Here is a 16952-nt window from a genome sequence, read left to right on the forward strand (position 1 = left end):
GTAATTGTCAACATTGCAATAAAACTGCGGGAAATTCGGGACAGAGTGCTGGCAGACAATATCACTTTTGGGAATGTGTATACGGTCAGCACAACGACAATTGCCAGAGTCCCAGAGAAACCTCAAACAAGAATGAAGCAGAGGTACACTGTACCCTTTGAGAGAAACGGTGAACGTGTGAAAGAACTCCAGTATCAATATGTCCAGGTAAGATGTCTGTTCAATAACCAAACAGGGAACATACACAGCTATGCATAATGTAAAGTACTGTAAAACTGTGGATTCACTGTATTTTAGAGAGTAATGGAGATGGAAGCCAGGCAAACTGCACATACATTCATCTTTGTGGATGACGCTGGATTCAACCTGGCAAAAACACGCCGCATGTGAAGAAATGTGATTGGACAGAGAGCAACCGTGGATGTCCCAGGCCAGAGAGGAGCTAACATCACAATGTGTGCAGCACCGTCCAATGATGGTTTGCTGTTACACAAATCACTCATTGGCCCCTAAAATACAGAGAGGCTCAGTTATTTTCTGGATGAGCTGCATAATCGACTTGTGCCAACGGAGGAGAGAGGGGCAAGAAGCTCCCCTACCTTCGTTGTTGTGTGGGATAATGTGGCATTCCACCACTCTGCTGCAGTCACAGACTGGTTTGTTGCAAATCCCAGGATGTCAGTACTGTTCCTGCCTCCATACTCCCCTTCCTAAACCCCTTAGAGGAGTTTTTCTCTGCGTGGAGGTGGAAGGTTTATGGCCACCATCCACATGACCAGATGTCCTTACTGGATGGTATGAATGCAGGGTGTGGAGACACTTCTCCCAAAGACTGCCAGGGTGTGGAGACACTGACCCTAAAGACTGGCAGGGTGTGGAGACACATCTCCTAAAGACTGGCAGGGTGTGGAGACACTTCTCCCAAAGACTGGCTGGGTGTGGAGACACTTCTCCTAAAGGCTGGCAGGGTGTGGAGACACTTCTCCTAAAGACTGGCAGGGTGTGGAGACACTTCTCCTAAAGACTGGCAGGGTGTGGAGACACATCTCCTGAAAACTGACAGAGTGTGGAGACACTTCTCCTAAAGATTGCCAGGGTGCAGAGACACTTCTCCTAAAGACTGCCAGGGTGTGGAGACACTTCTCCTGAAGACTGCCAGGGAGTGGAGACACTTCTCCTAAAGACTGCCAGGGTGTGGAGACACTTCTCCTGAAGACTGCCAGGGAGTGGAGACACTTCTCCTAAAGACTGCCAGGGTGTGGAGACACTTCTCCTAATGACTGGCAGGGTGTGGAGACACTTCTCCTGAAGACTACCAGGGTGTGGAGACACTTCTCCTGAAGACTACCAGGGTGTGGAGACACTTCTCCTGAAGACTGCCAGGGTGTGGAGACACTTCTCCTGAAGACTAACAGGGTGTGGAGATACTTCTCCTGAAGACTACCAGGGTGTGGAGACACTTCTCCTGAAGACTACCAGGGTGTGGAGACACTTCTCCTGAAGACTGACAGGGTGTGGAGACACTTCTCCTGAAGACTGCCAGAGTGTGGAGACACTTCTCCTGAAGACTACCAGAGTGTGGAGACACTTCTCCTGAAGACTGCCAGGGTGTGGAGACACTTCTCCTGAAGACTGACAGGGTGTGGAGACACTTCTCCTGAAGACTGCCAGAGTGTGGAGACACTTCTCCTGAAGACTACCAGAGTGTGGAGACACTTCTCCTGAAGACTGACAGGGTTGGATTAGACATTCCAGACGACACTTTCCAAGATGCATCGCCAGAGAAGAAATAAGATGCAGAAGAGAGGCCAAATGCAGAAGAGAGGGAGAACTAGAACCCTCACAGTACTGTACAACATGAGTGATTATACATGTTCATGATAACCAGAACCCTCACAGTACCGTACAGTACGAGTGATTATACAATACATGTTGATGAGAACTAGAACCCTCACAGTTCTGTACAGTATGAGTGATTATACTATACATGTTGATGAGAACCAGAACCCTCACAGTACTGTACAGTATGAGTGATTATACTATACATGTTGATGAGAACCAGAACCCTCACAGTACTGTACAGTATGAGTGATTATACTATACATGTTGATGAGAACTAGAACCCTCACAGTACTGTACAGTATGAGTGATTATACTATACATGTTGATGAGAACTAGAACCCTCACAGTACTGTACAGTATGAGTGATTATACTATACATGTTGATGAGAACTAGAACCCTCACAGTACTGTACAGTATGAGTGATTATACTATACATGTTGATGAGAACTAGAACCCTCACAGTACTGTACAGCATGAGTGATTATACATGTTGATGAGAACCAGAACCCTCACAGTAACGTACAGTATGAGTGATTATACTATACATGTTGATGAGAACCAGAACCCTCACAGTACTGTACAGTACGAGTGTTATATTATACATGTTGATGAGAACTAGAACCCTCACAGTACCGTACAGTATGAGTGATTATACTATACATGTTGATGAGAACCAGAACCCTCACAGTACTGTACAGTATGAGTGATTATATTATACATGTTGATGAGAACCAGAACCCTCACAGTACTGTACAGTATGAGTGATTATACTATACATGTTGATGAGAACTAGAACCCTCACAGTACTGTACAGTATGAGTGATTATACTATACATGTTGATGAGAACTAGAACCCTCACAGTACTGTACACTATGAGTGATTATACTATACATGTTGATGAGAACTAGAACCCTCACAGTACCGTACAGTATGAGTGATTATACTATACATGTTGATGAGTACTAGAACCCTCACAGTATTGTACAGTATGAGTGATTATACTATACATGTTGATGAGAAATAGAACCCTCACAGTACCGTACAGTATGAATGATTATACATGTTGATGAGAACCAGAACCCTCACAGTACTGTACAGTATGAGTGATTATACTATACATGTTGATTAGAACTAGAACCCTCACAGTACTGTACAGTATGAGTGATTATACTATACATGTTGATGAGAACTAGAACCCTCACAGTACCGTACAGTATGAGTGTTATATTATACATGTTGATGAGAACCAGAACCCTCACAGTACCGTACAGTATGAGTGATTATACTATACATGTTGATGAGTACTAGAACCCTCACAGTATTGTACAGTATGAGTGATTATACTATACATGTTGATGAGAACTAGAACCCTCACAGTACCGTACAGTATGAGTGATTATACTATACATGTTGATGAGAACCAGAACCCTCACAGTACTGTACAGTATGAGTGATTATACTATACATGTTGATGAGAACTAGAACCATCACAGTAGTGTAGAGTATTAGTGATTATACTATACATGTTGATGAGAACTAGAACCCTCACAGTACTGTACAGTATGAGAGTTATATTGTACATGTTGATGAGAACCCGAACCCGAACCCTCACAGTACCGTACAGTATGAATGATTATACATGTTGATGAGAACCATAACCCTCACAGTACTGTAAAGTATGAGTGATTATACTATACATGTTGATTAGAACTAGAACCCTCACAGTACTGTACAGTATGAGTGATTATACTATACATGTTGATGAGAACTAGAACCCTCACAGTACTGTACAGTATGAGTGATTATACTATACATGTTGATGAGAACTAGAACCCTCACAGTACTGTACAGTATGAGTGATTATACTATACATGTTGATGAGAACTAGAACGCTCACAATTCTGTACAGTATGAGTGATTATACTATACATGTTGATGAGAACTAGAACCCTCACAGTACCTTACAGTACGAGTGATTATACTATACATGTTGATGAGAACCAGTACCCTCACAGTACTGTACAGTATGAGTGATTATACTATACATGTTGATGAGAACTAGAACCCTCACAGTACCTTACAGTACGAGTGATTATACTATACATGTTGATGAGAACTAGAACCCTCACAGTACTGTACAGTATGAGTGATTATACTATACATGTTGATGAGAACCAGAACCCTCACAGTACTGTACAGTATGAGTGATTATACTATACATGTTGATGAGAACTAGAACCCTCACAGTACTGTACAGTATGAGTGATTATACTATACATGTTGATGAGAACCAGAACCCTCACAGTACTGTACAGTATGAGTGATTATACTATACATGTTGATGAGAACCAGAACCCTCACAGTACTGTACAGTATGAGTGATTATACTATACATGTTGATGAGAACCAGAACCCTCACAGTACTGTACAGTATGAGTGATTATACTATACATGTTGATGAGAACTAGAACCCTCACAGTAATGTACAGTATGAGTGATTATACTATACATGTTGATGAGAACTAGAACCCTCACAGTACCGTACAGTATGAGTGTTATATTATACATGTTGATGAGAACCAGAACCCTCACAGTACCGTACAGTATGAGTGATTATACTATACATGTTGATGAGTACTAGAACCCTCACAGTACTGTACAGTATGAGTGATTATACTATACATGTTGATGAGAACTAGAACCCTCACAGTACCGTACAGTATGAGTGATTATACTATACATGTTGATGAGAACCAGAACCCTCACAGGACTGTTACGAGTGTTATATTATACACGTTGATGAGAACTAGAACCCTCACAGTCCTGTACAGTATGAGTGCTTATACATGTTGATGAGAACCAGAACCCTCACAGTCCTGTACAGTATGAGTGATTATACTATACATGTTGATGAGAACTAGAACCCTCACAGTACTGTACAGCATGAGTGATTATACATGTTGATGAGAACCAGAACCCTCACAGTAACGTACAGTATGAGTGATTATACTATACATGTTAATGAGAACTAGAACCCTCACAGTACTGTACAGTATGAGTGATTATTCTATACATGTTGATGAGAACTAGAACCCTCACAGTACTGTACAGTATGAGTGATTATACATACATGTTGATGAGAACTAGAACCCTCACAGTACTGTACAGTATGAGTGATTATACTATACATGTTGATGAGAACTAGAACCCTCACAGTACTGTACAGTATGAGTGATTATACTATACATGTTGATGAGAACCAGAACCCTCAGAGTACTGTACAGTATGAGTGATTATACTATACATGTTGATGAGAACCAGAACCCTCACAGTACTGTACAGTATGAGTGATTATACATGTTGATGAGAACTAGAACCCTCACAGTACTGTACAGTATGAGTGATTATACTATACATGTTGATGAGAACTAGAACCCTCACAGTACTGTACAGTATGAGTGATTATACTATACATGTTGATGAGAACCAGAACCCTCACAGTACTGTACAGTATGAGTGATTATACTATACATGTTGATGAGAACTAGAACCCTCACAGTACCGTACAGTATGAGTGATTATACATGTTGATGAGAACCAGAACCCTCACAGTACTGTACAGTATGAGTGATTATACTATACATGTTGATGAGAACTAGAACCCTCACAGTACTGTACAGCATGAGTGATTATACATGTTGATGAGAACCAGAACCCTCACAGTACCGTACAGTATGAGTGATTATACTATACATGTTGATGAGTACTAGAACCCTCACAGTACTGTACAGTATGAGTGATTATACTATACATGTTGATGAGAACTAGAACCCTCACAGGACTGTTACGAGTGTTATAGTATACACGTTGATGAGAACTAGAACCCTCACAGTCCTGTACAGTATGAGTGCTCATACATGTTGATGAGAACCAGAACCCTCACAGTCCTGTACAGTATGAGTGATTATACTATACATGTTGATGAGAACTAGAACCATCACAGTAGTGTACAGTATTAGTGATTATACTATACTTGTTGATGAGAACTAGAACCCTCACAGTACTGTACAGTATGAGAGTTATATTGTACATGTTGATGAGAACCCGAACCCTCACAGTACCGTACAGTATGAATGATTATACATGTTGATGAGAACCAGAACCCTCACAGTACTGTACAGTATGAGTGATTATACTATACATGTTGATGAGAACTCTCACAGTACTGTACAGTATGAGTGATTATACTATACATGTTGATGAGAACTAGAACCCTCACAGTACTGTACAGTATGAGTGATTATACTATACATGTTGATGAGAACTAGAACCCTCACAGTACTGTACAGTATGAGTGATTATACTATACATGTTGATGAGAACCAGAACCCTCACAGTACTGTACAGTATTAGTGATTATACTATAAATGTTGATGAGAACTAGAACCCACACAGTACCGTACAGTATGAGTTATTATACTATACATGTTGATGAGAACCAGAACCCACACAGTACTGTACAGTATGAGTGATTATACATGTTGATGAGAATTAGAACCCTCATAGTACCGTACAGTATGAGTGATTATACTATACATGTTGATGAGAACCAGAACCCTCACAGTACTGTACAGTATGAGTGATTATACATGTTGATGAGAACCAGAACCCTCACAGTACCGTACAGTATGAGTGATTATACTATACATGTTGATGATGATGTTATTTTAATAATTATTATTGCAGCCCTGGAATTCCAGGAATACGTTTTTTATTTGAACTTTTTATTTTTCACAAGTAAATTACGATATTCAAAGATATACAGTTTTTACCCCCAAGCCATAAGACTCCTGAACAGATCATCAAATGGCTACCCAGACTATTTGCATCGTTGTCATACGTCTGTCCAAGGGTGGGAGGAAAATAGCAGACCTTGGTCATAAGTCAAATACTTTCAAATAGACAGTACATTATGAATCTGAAATACGTGAAAGTACTGGGGATGCTCTTGATTTAGCTTGGCGTTCTTTTGGCACGTTCCGGATTATTCCATTGGTTTCACTGTACTAAATCTAGCACAGCTCGTGTATTGGAAAGTATCTGAGACCTGTATTTGACCTTGCTAGGTCTGGAAAATGTATGCCGTAGTCTATTTGTTTATTTGTCAGGGCCAATGCCACAACAACACCCATTGCACAACCACAACAACAACCACTGCACGCTATTCAGCTACACAGTTTACTTCTACGTTTCCATCTCTGCCTGTGGTTCCTTATAATGTAATGACAATCAGCATGTCATAAACAACATTTGATTTACCACCAGACGACTGCATTACAGCCTTAACTGTTTGTCCATGGAAACATTTTAATGTGATCATACATCATACTAATTTCTAAGCGGATCATTTTATTTAAACTCAGAGAAATTATCAAAGTGACCAACGCTGAAAGCAGTTCAGTTGTTTTCCTTCATTGTACATAATGATTATTGTGTGGTTTTATGGGGAGTAAAACCTCAGAACCACATAGACCTCATAGCACATGAATTGGAAAGATGAGCTGTTAAGGGATTCTCTAAGACAACTGAAAGTATGTATCTGTTGGACAGTGTTGGAGCCTGGACAGAGGAGGCAGAGGCCACATTGTTCTGTAGAAGCCAGAGCCGCAGTTGGAGCCAGCAGCACACAGCTAGTCAGCTACAGCAGCACTCAGCTCGCCAGATACAGCAGCACTCAGCTAACCAGCTGCAGCAGCACTCAACTAGCCAGCTACAGCAGCACTCAGCTAACCAGCTGCAGCAGCACTCAGCTAGCCGGCCAGCTACAGCAGAACTCGCTAGCAAGCTTCATCATCACTTTGCTAGCCAGCTACAGCATCCCTCAGCTAGCCAGCCAGCTACAGCAGCACTCAGCTAGCCAGCTACAGCAGCACTCAGCTAGCCGGCTACAGCATTCCTAAGCTAGCCAGCCAGCTACAGCATCCCTCAGCTAGCCAACTACAGCAGCACTCAGCTAGCCTGCTACAGCATCCATCAGCTAGCCAGCCAGCTACAGCATCTCTCAGCTAGCAGGATACAGCATCACTCAGCTAGCCAGCCAGCTACAGCATCACTCAGCTAGCCAACTACAGCATCCCTCAGCTAGGCAGCCAGCTACAGCATCACTCAGCTAGCCAGCCAACTACAGCATCACTCAGCTAGCCAGCCAACTATAGCATTACTCAGCTAACCAGCTGTATCAAATTCACCAACCCTGCCTGGATTTATGTATTTGTCAGTTTGTTTAAATGTCAAACTACAAATGGCTTGTTAGGTCTCAGATGTCCTCAAAGTGTTTACCCCTTGAGGGTGTACGTCTCCTACTATGCAAATGTAGAGGACGTACAGTCCTGGCAAGGTACATTTAAGATGGTGGGTACGGGTATTTGGCTAGCGGCTATTCGGCTGAAAAGCCGAAACATTTGTGTACACTATCCCTGATGCAGAGAAAATATTTGTAAAACAATCCCGCTTTATGCAACATCTTTTTGAGTGCGGCGCCAATTACACCTTTTATTGTCTGACTTTCGGGGTTTTATGCCCCAGACAAGCTTCTGGGAGATGATCCCCTTTTGAGTAGGTGCAGGCTGACACCAGAGACCAGGCTGACACCAGAGACCAGGCTGACACCAGAGACCAGGCTGACACCAGAGACCAGGCTGACACCAGAGACCAGGCTGACACCAGAGACCAGGCTGACACCAGAGACCAGGCTGACACCAGACACCAGGCTGACACCAGAGACCAGGCTGACACCAGAGACCAGGCTGACACCAGAGACCAGGCTGACACCAGAGACCAGGCTGACACCAGAGACCAGGCTGACACCAGAGACCAGGCTGACACCAGAGACCAGGCTGACACCAGACACCAGGCTGACACCAGACACCAGGCTGACACCAGAGACCAGGCTGACACCAGACACCAGGCTGACACCAGACACCAGGCTGACACCAGAGACCAGGCTGACACCAGGCTGATACCAGAGACCAGGCTGACACCAGACACCAGGCTGACACCAGAGACCAGGCTGACCAGGCTGACACCAGAGACCAGGCTGACACCAGACACCAGGCTGACACCAGACACCAGGCTGACACCAGAGACCAGGCTGACACCAGAGACCAGGCTGACACCAGAGACCAGGCTGACACCAGAGACCAGGCTGACACCAGAGACCAGGCTGACACCAGACACCAGGCTGACACCAGACACCAGGCTGACACCAGAGACCAGGCTGACACCAGAGACCAGGCTGACACCAGACACCAGGCTGACACCAGAGACCAGGCTGACACCAGACACCAGGCTGACACCAGAGACCAGGCTGACACCAGAGACCAGGCTGACACCAGACACCAGGCTGACACCAGAGACCAGGCTGACACCAGACACCAGGCTGACACCAGACACCAGGCTGACACCAGAGACCAGGCTGACACCAGGCTGATACCAGAGACCAGGCTGACACCAGAGACCAAGCTTACACCAGGCTGACACCAGGCTGACACCAGAGACCAGGCTGACACCAGGCTGACCCCAGAGACCAGGCTGACACCAGAGACCAGGCTGACACCAGAGACCAGGCTGACACCAGACACCAGGCTGACACCAGACACCAGGCTGACACCAGAGACCAGGCTGACACCAGACACCAGGCTGACACCAGACACCAGGCTGACACCAGAGACCAGGCTGACACCAGACACCAGGCTGACACCAGACACCAGGCTGACACCAGAGACCAGGCTGACACCAGAGACCAGGCTGACACCAGGCTGATACCAGAGACCAGGCTGACACCAGGCTGACCCCAGAGACCAGGCTGACACCAGAGACCAGGCTGACACCAGAGACCAGGCTGACACCAGAGGAAGACCCAGGCTGAACCAGGCTGACACCAGGAAATCAAGAAAGGCTGACACCAGAATATGACAGACATAGGCTGACACAAGACCAGGCTGACACCAGACACCAGGCTGACACCAGAGACCAGGCTGAAAGACACCAGGCTGACACCAGACACCAGGCTGACACAGAGACCAGGCTGACACCAGACACCAGGCTGAACCAGAACCAGGCTGACACCAGAGACCAGGCTGACACTTTCGCTGATACCAGAGACCAGGCTTAGAGACCAGGCTGAACCAGGCTGACACCAGGCTGACACCAGAGACCAGGCTGACACCAGGCTGACCCCAGAGACAGGCTGAACCAGAGACCAGGCTACACTGTTATACAAGACACCAGGCTGACACTCAAACCAGGCTGACACCAGAGACCAGGCTGACACCAGACACCAGGCTGACACCAGACTTCAGGCTGACACCAGAGACCAGGCTGAACCAGAGACCAGGCTGACACCAGGCTATTTACAAAGGCTGACACCAGGCTGACCCCAGAGACCAGGCTGACACCAGAGACCAGGCTGACACTTTGACACCAGAGGAAGGCCCAAACATGTTGGGAAATCAAGAAAAGAATAAAGATACAGTAACAAAAGTGAGTATATCCCCCTATATTTTAATTTTATTGACAACATAAGAAATGCATAGGTACAGGGTCAACAATAGTAGTATGAGTTATTTTGGTGGACAGCAAATGTGTTGTGTTTACAAGGTCACTCAAAACTTTACATGGTAGTATGTATTGATTCAGTGTTGTCACGTGTATACTTGTTTACAAAACTGGAGGGTTGTAGTCAAAGTATACTGTGATAGGTGTTGTTAATTTTATTGTCACATACCCAGGGTACAGGGTCATAGTAGTATGATAGGTGCAGTGAAATGTGTTGTTTTAGGGTCAACCAGTCAAAGTATGTTGATAGGTGTTGTTTTACAGGGTCAGTCATAGTAGTATGATAGGTGTTGTTTTACAGGGTCAGTCATAGTAGTGTGATAGGTGTTGTTTTACAGGGTCAGTCATAGTAGTATGATAGGTGTTGTTGTACAGGGTCAGTCATAGTAGTATGATAGGTGTTGTTGTACAGGGTCAGTCATAGTAGTATGATAGGTGTTGTTGTACAGGGTCAGTCATAGTAGTACGATAGGTGTTGTTGTACAGGGTCAGTCATAGTAGTATGATAGGTGTTGTTGTACAGGGTCAGTCATAGTAGTACAGCACCCCTGGAGGAAATTAGAGTTAAGTGCCTTGCTCACATAATTCAAACCAGCATCCTTTCGGTTACTGGCTTCGCTACCTGCCACCATTACCTTCCTTGCCACCTCTACTGTAATACCTGTATCATCAGCAATGATGGGGAGTCCTTCCTGCTTGCTCTTTCAGGTCTAGTCTGGGTTACTGTAAAAGATGATGAGGAGTCCTTCCTGCTTGCTCTTTGAGGTCTAGGCTGGGTTACTGTAAAAGATGATGAGGAGTCTTTCCTGCTTGCTCTTTGAGGTCTAGGCTGGGTTACTGTAAAAGATGATGAGGAGTCTTTCCTGCTTGCTCTTTCAGGTCTAGGCTGGGTTACTGTAAAAGATGATGAGGAGTCTTTCCTGCTTGCTCTTTGAGGTCTAGGCTGGGTTACTGTAAAAGATGATGAGGAGTCTTTCCTGCTTGCTCTTTCTAGGCTGGGTTACTGTAAAAGATGAGGTCTAGGCTGGGTTACTGTAAAAGATGATGAGGAGTCTTTCCTGCTTGCTCTTTCAGGTCTAGGCTGGGTTACTGTAAAAGATGATGAGGAGTCTTTCCTGCTTGCTCTTTCAGGTCTAGGCTGGGTTACTGTAAAAGATGATGAGGAGTCCTTCCTGCTTGCTCTTTCAGGTCTAGGCTGGGTTACTGTAAAAGATGATGAGGAGTCTTTCCTGCTTGCTCTTTCAGGTCTAGTCTGGGTTACTGTAAAAGATGATGAGGAGTCTTTCCTGCTTGCTCTTTCAGGTCTAGGCTGGGTTACTGTAAAAGATGATGAGGAGTCTTTCCTGCTTGCTCTTTCAGGTCTAGTCTGGGTTACTGTAAAAGATGATGAGTCTTTCCTGCTTGCTCTTTCAGGTCTAGGCTGGGTTACTGTAAAATATGATGAGGAGTCCTTCCTGCATGCTCTTTGAGGTCTAGGCTGGGTTACTGTAAAAGATGATGAGGAGTCTTTCCTGCTTGCTCTTTCAGGTCTAGTCTGGGTTACTGTAAAAGATGATGAGGAGTCCTTCCTGCATGCTCTTTGAGGTCTAGGCTGGGTTACTGGAAAAGCCTGTTATAAAAAACTAATTTTATTAATGAACTCGATTGATTGATTTTGTGAACACTTACTGTCGACCTGCTTTTTGATCTTGAGTGTGACCGTCTCCCCGGCCATCTGTAGCAGGTGAATGGCCTCGCTGAGCGGCTTTCCCTTCAGACTGACACTGTTGATAGCCAGGATACGATCTCCCACATGGATGGCTCCGGTCCTACGGGGAAGACGACAGGTTAAATGGTGTCAGGGTCTCAGAGTAGGAAAGCTGATCCAGGATCATAATAATGTCTTTTAGATCATGATGAATAAGATTATATAGAAAGGGGGGAACCTGATTCTAGATCAGTATAAATTATTATGGGTCCTGGAATGTTGACAAATAGCTCAAGTGGGACCAGCCAGGTCGTTTTTCATGATAACGTGACCTGACCAGGAAAATCTCTAGTCAGGAAATACTTGGTGGGAAAACTCCAGGCCCTAATTTATGGAGATGGTAAATTAGAGCGGATTTATTTGATGGCAGTACTGTAATATAATTGTGCCTATAAGATGGATCATGATGATTTGTCATGGCCTCGTGTTTAACCCATCCAACATACCTAATGATTTAATGTAATCAATTATTTTCATAGGTACAATCCCTTTACTAAAAGAGATCCTGTTTATATAACAGCCGTAAACATGCAGAATAGCTCTGCCCGTTAAGTTGACCCAAAAGTCCCACTCTGGTAGAAATGAAAACAGATTCCCTTATCTGGTTAGATATACACATATGAGTCAAGATGTGAGCGTGTGCCAATGAGTCACAAGCTGCAGGAACAGCGATCATGATCGAGGTCAAACAATGATAAGCCTCTGTCTGTCTGTCCCGTGTCTGTCTGTCTGTCTGTCTGTCTGTCTGTCTGTCTGTCTGTCTGTCTGTCTGTCTGTCTGTCTGTCTGTCTGTCTGTCTGTCTGTCTGCCTGTCTGCCTGCCTGCCTGCCTGCCTGTCTGTCTGTCTGTCTGTCTGTCTGTCTGTCTGTCTGTCTGTCTGTGATCTCTGACGAGGCGATACGATAGAGCCTCCACTCTGTTGATGCTATAAACAGACCTGGGTTAAAGAAGTATTTGTTTTCTATCAAATATTTAGAGTGTTGGATTTAGGACGCTTTGGGGTTTGCACTTTTGGGGACTATTCTATTGGTTACATTGCACCAGAAAAGCTCAATCAAGTGCGGCTAAAGTATGAAATATTTCAAAATACTATTTGAAACCGGGTCTACACAAAAAACAGGACAAATAATATAAATAAACTTAAATGCATGTTGATCAAAATGTAAATAAGCTAGCGGCATGGGACTGGTGTTGACCGGGGTTCAAATAGTATTTGAAATAATTTCAAATACTTTTATCTGGGCTTGTTTGAGCTTGTCTGATGCAATGGAACCAATAGAATTGTGGCACAACTGTAAACCCCGCCCATCTGGCACTCCAGGCAGGCTAAAGCAAACACTAATACATTTTGAATACTATTTGAACCCAAGTCTGTGATTGGTGGTCTGTATGAGAACAAAATGCTATGAGCAGTGTAGAAGGGAATCAGATGGTCTCTCATGGAGACTGAAAGGCTTTCTTCAGTTCACATGTTAGAGGAGTACATAGGCCATGTGTCGTAGGCACGCATGCACACACACACACACACAGACAGACACAGACACGCAGACACACACACACACACACACACACACACACACACACACACACACACACACACACACACACACACACACACACACACACACACACACACACACACACACACACACACACACACACACACACACACACACACACACACACACACACACACACACACACACACACTGTGGTTGGTGGGCGTTAAAAGTTAATTCCTTTTCAATCTATTAAAAGACGAGAGGTTGTGATCTCTGGCTGCGTGGGAGATAGGGGGGACAGAGGGGGTGAGCTTGCATTGAATTGTATTGAGAGAAGTTAGAGAGAGAGAGGTTAAGAAAAAGAGAGATTAAGAGAGAGACTAAAAGATATAGAGAGAGAGAGAGAGAGAGAGAGAGAGAGAGAGAGAGAGAGAGAGAGAGAGAGAGAGAGAGAGAGAGAGAGAGAGGTTAAGAGAAGGAGAGATTGAGAGGTTAAGAGAGAGAGAGTGAGAGAGAGAGGTTGAGAGAGAGGGGGAGAGATGGGGGAGGTTAAGAGAGAGAGTTTAAGAGAGAGAGAGTTTAAGAGAGAGAGAGAGAGAGAGGTTGAGAGAGAGGTTGAGAGAGAGGTTAAGAGAGAGAGGGAGAGAGAGGTTGAGAGAGAGAGGTTAAGAGAGACAGAGAGAGAGAGAGAGAGAGAGGGGGGGGGGGCAGAAGGAGGGAGGAGGGGGATATAGTGTGTTCTGACTCCATAAGGTGCAGAGGGCCAGGGCCTGCATGGCCAGCCCCACAAAGGGCCCTTGACCGTGGGGCTAGAGTTGGGGCTAGAGTTGACCTGTATGCCTCTTGCCGATCCTGTGTCTCTTTCACAAATACAAAAAATTTCCTTCCCACTCCTTTCTGAAAATGTATTTGAGAAGAAGGTCTTGAGAACACCAGGGTCAGAGGACGGGTTGACTCTAGCCCCACAGTCAGGATCCTTTGTGGGGCAGGCCCCAGCCAGGGAAGCAAGATCCCAGGGTCCACTGTCTCACCTCTCAGCCACATCCCGCTTGGTGAGGCTGGAGATGAAACGCTGGCCCCTGTCCCTTTGTCCTTCTGTCCCCTCTGCCCCCACTGCCCCAGTGGACCTGTCTGTCTCACCTCTCAGCCAGGCCCCTCTTGGTGAGGCCAGAGATAACGATCGGGTCAAATGGCTCCTCTGTTCCTGAGATGGTTATCCCCAGGGGGCCTCCATATCTCTTCAGCTCCACCGTATAGATAATAGAACCAGACGTCTCCTGTTCATCTAGGGGGGAGGTAAGAGAGAGGGAGAGGGAAGAGAGGGATGGAGGAGAGACCATTAGAGAGAGGGGGGGCGGGGGTGATTTCAGGGTATACAGGAAATCCGAGAGAAAGAAAGAGAGTGAGAGACAGAGAAAGTGAGAGGAAGGAAGGAAAGAGAGATATAAAGAAAGTGAGAGAGAGGGAGGGAGAGAGAGATTCTCTCTCTATATATATATATATGAAGTGAGACTGAGAGAGAGAGAGAGAGAGAGAGAGAGAGAGAGAGAGAGAGAGAGAGAGAGAGAGGAGAGATTCAGGGCATAGCTACACTTTAAGGCAGAGGTAATCACACAGCTCCCTAGACATACTAAAAATCCAGAATTCACAGGCAGGCAGAAAGCAATAGAATTTCAATAATGTCTGACGGATGGGCTGTTCATCCTCCACACAGTATAAGAAATGCACAGAGGAAATGAAAAAGGCCCTTTTATAATATACCCGTGATGGCTTTATTCTTAGAATTAGGACGTGTGTGAAACGCGTCTGCAGATCCCACCAATGGAGAGAAAGGAGGGAGAGAAAAGGCTCAGAGGAAAACAGAGGACAGGAAGACAACTGAGTCATCTGCTGCTACAGGAAATGCTTCTATGCTTTCATATCAGACAGCAAAGCTATAAACTTATCCACTATTTACAGAGCTGCATCTGATTTTTTATTTTATTTTTACCTTTATTTAACCAGGCAAGTCAGTTAAGAACATATTCTTATTTTCAATGACAGCCTGGGAACAGTGAACTGCCTGTTCAGGGGCAGAATGACAGATTTGTACATTGTCAGCTCGGGGGTTTGAACTCACAACCTTCCAGTTACTAGTCCAACGCTCTAACCACTAGGCTACGCTACCGCCCCATATCTGCTATTTATACAGCTGCATCTGATATTTGGTAGAGTATGAACTATATAACACAATAGGTTACTAGTATTTAATCATGCCATTTGTGTGTCTAAAACACTACAATACTGGTGGGTGATAGCTTGTTGAATCATGATTGTGTTTGGCAGAAGAAGAACATGGTTGTGGCTATTTGTAGACAATACTGCCACTGTGTGGTGAAGTCTGGTACTGAAGGAGTTTTTCTTTGCCACTGTGCTTCTGCTTCTGTTTATTATTTTGGATCTCATTGATTGATTCATCAGTATTTATATATGTCGTCTCTATATACCATACTCCTGTTACATACACTACTTCCTAACTGCCTCCCAGCCAGGCTCCAAGCAGGCTCACCTGAGTTGTCCTCGTCCTTGCGGATCTTGAGTTTGACCAGGTCCTCTGCCTGTTGTAGGATCTGACAGGCGTCTTCCATGGAACAGTTCTCCAGTCTGATGTTGTCTATGGCCAGCAGCTTGTCACCTGGCTCCAGGGTACCAGTCCTGGGTAGAGGGAGAGAGAGAGAGAGAGAGAGAGAGAGAGAGAGAGAGGGGGGGAGAGAGAGAGAGAGAAAGAGGGGGAGAGAGTTATAGGGAGAGGGAGAGAGAGAGAGAGAGAGAGAGAGAGAGAGAGAGAGAGAGAGAGAGAGAGAGAGAGAGAGAGAGAGGGGGAGAGAGAGAGAGAAAGAGGGGGAGAGAGGGGAGAGAGATAGGGAGAGAGAGAGAGCGAGAGAAAGAGAGAGAGAGAGAGAGAGAGAGAGAGAGAGAGAGAGAGAGAGAGAGAGAGAGAGAGAGAGAGAGAGAGAGAGAGAGAGAGAGAGAGAGAGAGGGGGGAGAAAGAGAGAGAGAGAGAGAGAGAGAGAGAGAGAGAGAGAGAGAGAGAGAGAGAGAGATAGAGAGAGAGAGAGAGAGAGAACATCTTCACTATCTCATCCTGGAATACCCAAGGCCTGAGATCTGCCTTTGGCCTAAAGAGCAGGAACCTGGACTTCACCAAATACATTTGAAATTCATCCAGCAAGAAACATGATATAGAGGAGACGGACCCACTGG

The 16952-nt window shown here is 45.0% G+C and overlaps 1 protein-coding gene across 1 annotated transcript in view; it reads right to left on the bottom strand.

Annotated features, from left to right (window-relative positions):
• The window catches only part of LOC118379680 (glutamate receptor-interacting protein 2-like), a 186102-nt gene that overhangs the window by 43144 nt on the left and 126006 nt on the right, over positions 1–16952 (bottom strand). The window contains exons 15-17 of the mRNA XM_052474577.1: positions 16258–16403; positions 14850–14994; positions 12129–12268 (exon numbers count right to left, since the gene is read on the bottom strand). Coding sequence (XP_052330537.1) covers positions 12129–12268; positions 14850–14994; positions 16258–16403 — 431 coding nt within the window. The remainder of the gene's footprint in view (positions 1–12128; positions 12269–14849; positions 14995–16257; positions 16404–16952) is intronic.

Source organism: Oncorhynchus keta, chromosome 21, assembly GCF_023373465.1.
Source record: "Oncorhynchus keta strain PuntledgeMale-10-30-2019 chromosome 21, Oket_V2, whole genome shotgun sequence".
Lineage (NCBI taxonomy): Eukaryota > Metazoa > Chordata > Actinopteri > Salmoniformes > Salmonidae > Oncorhynchus > Oncorhynchus keta.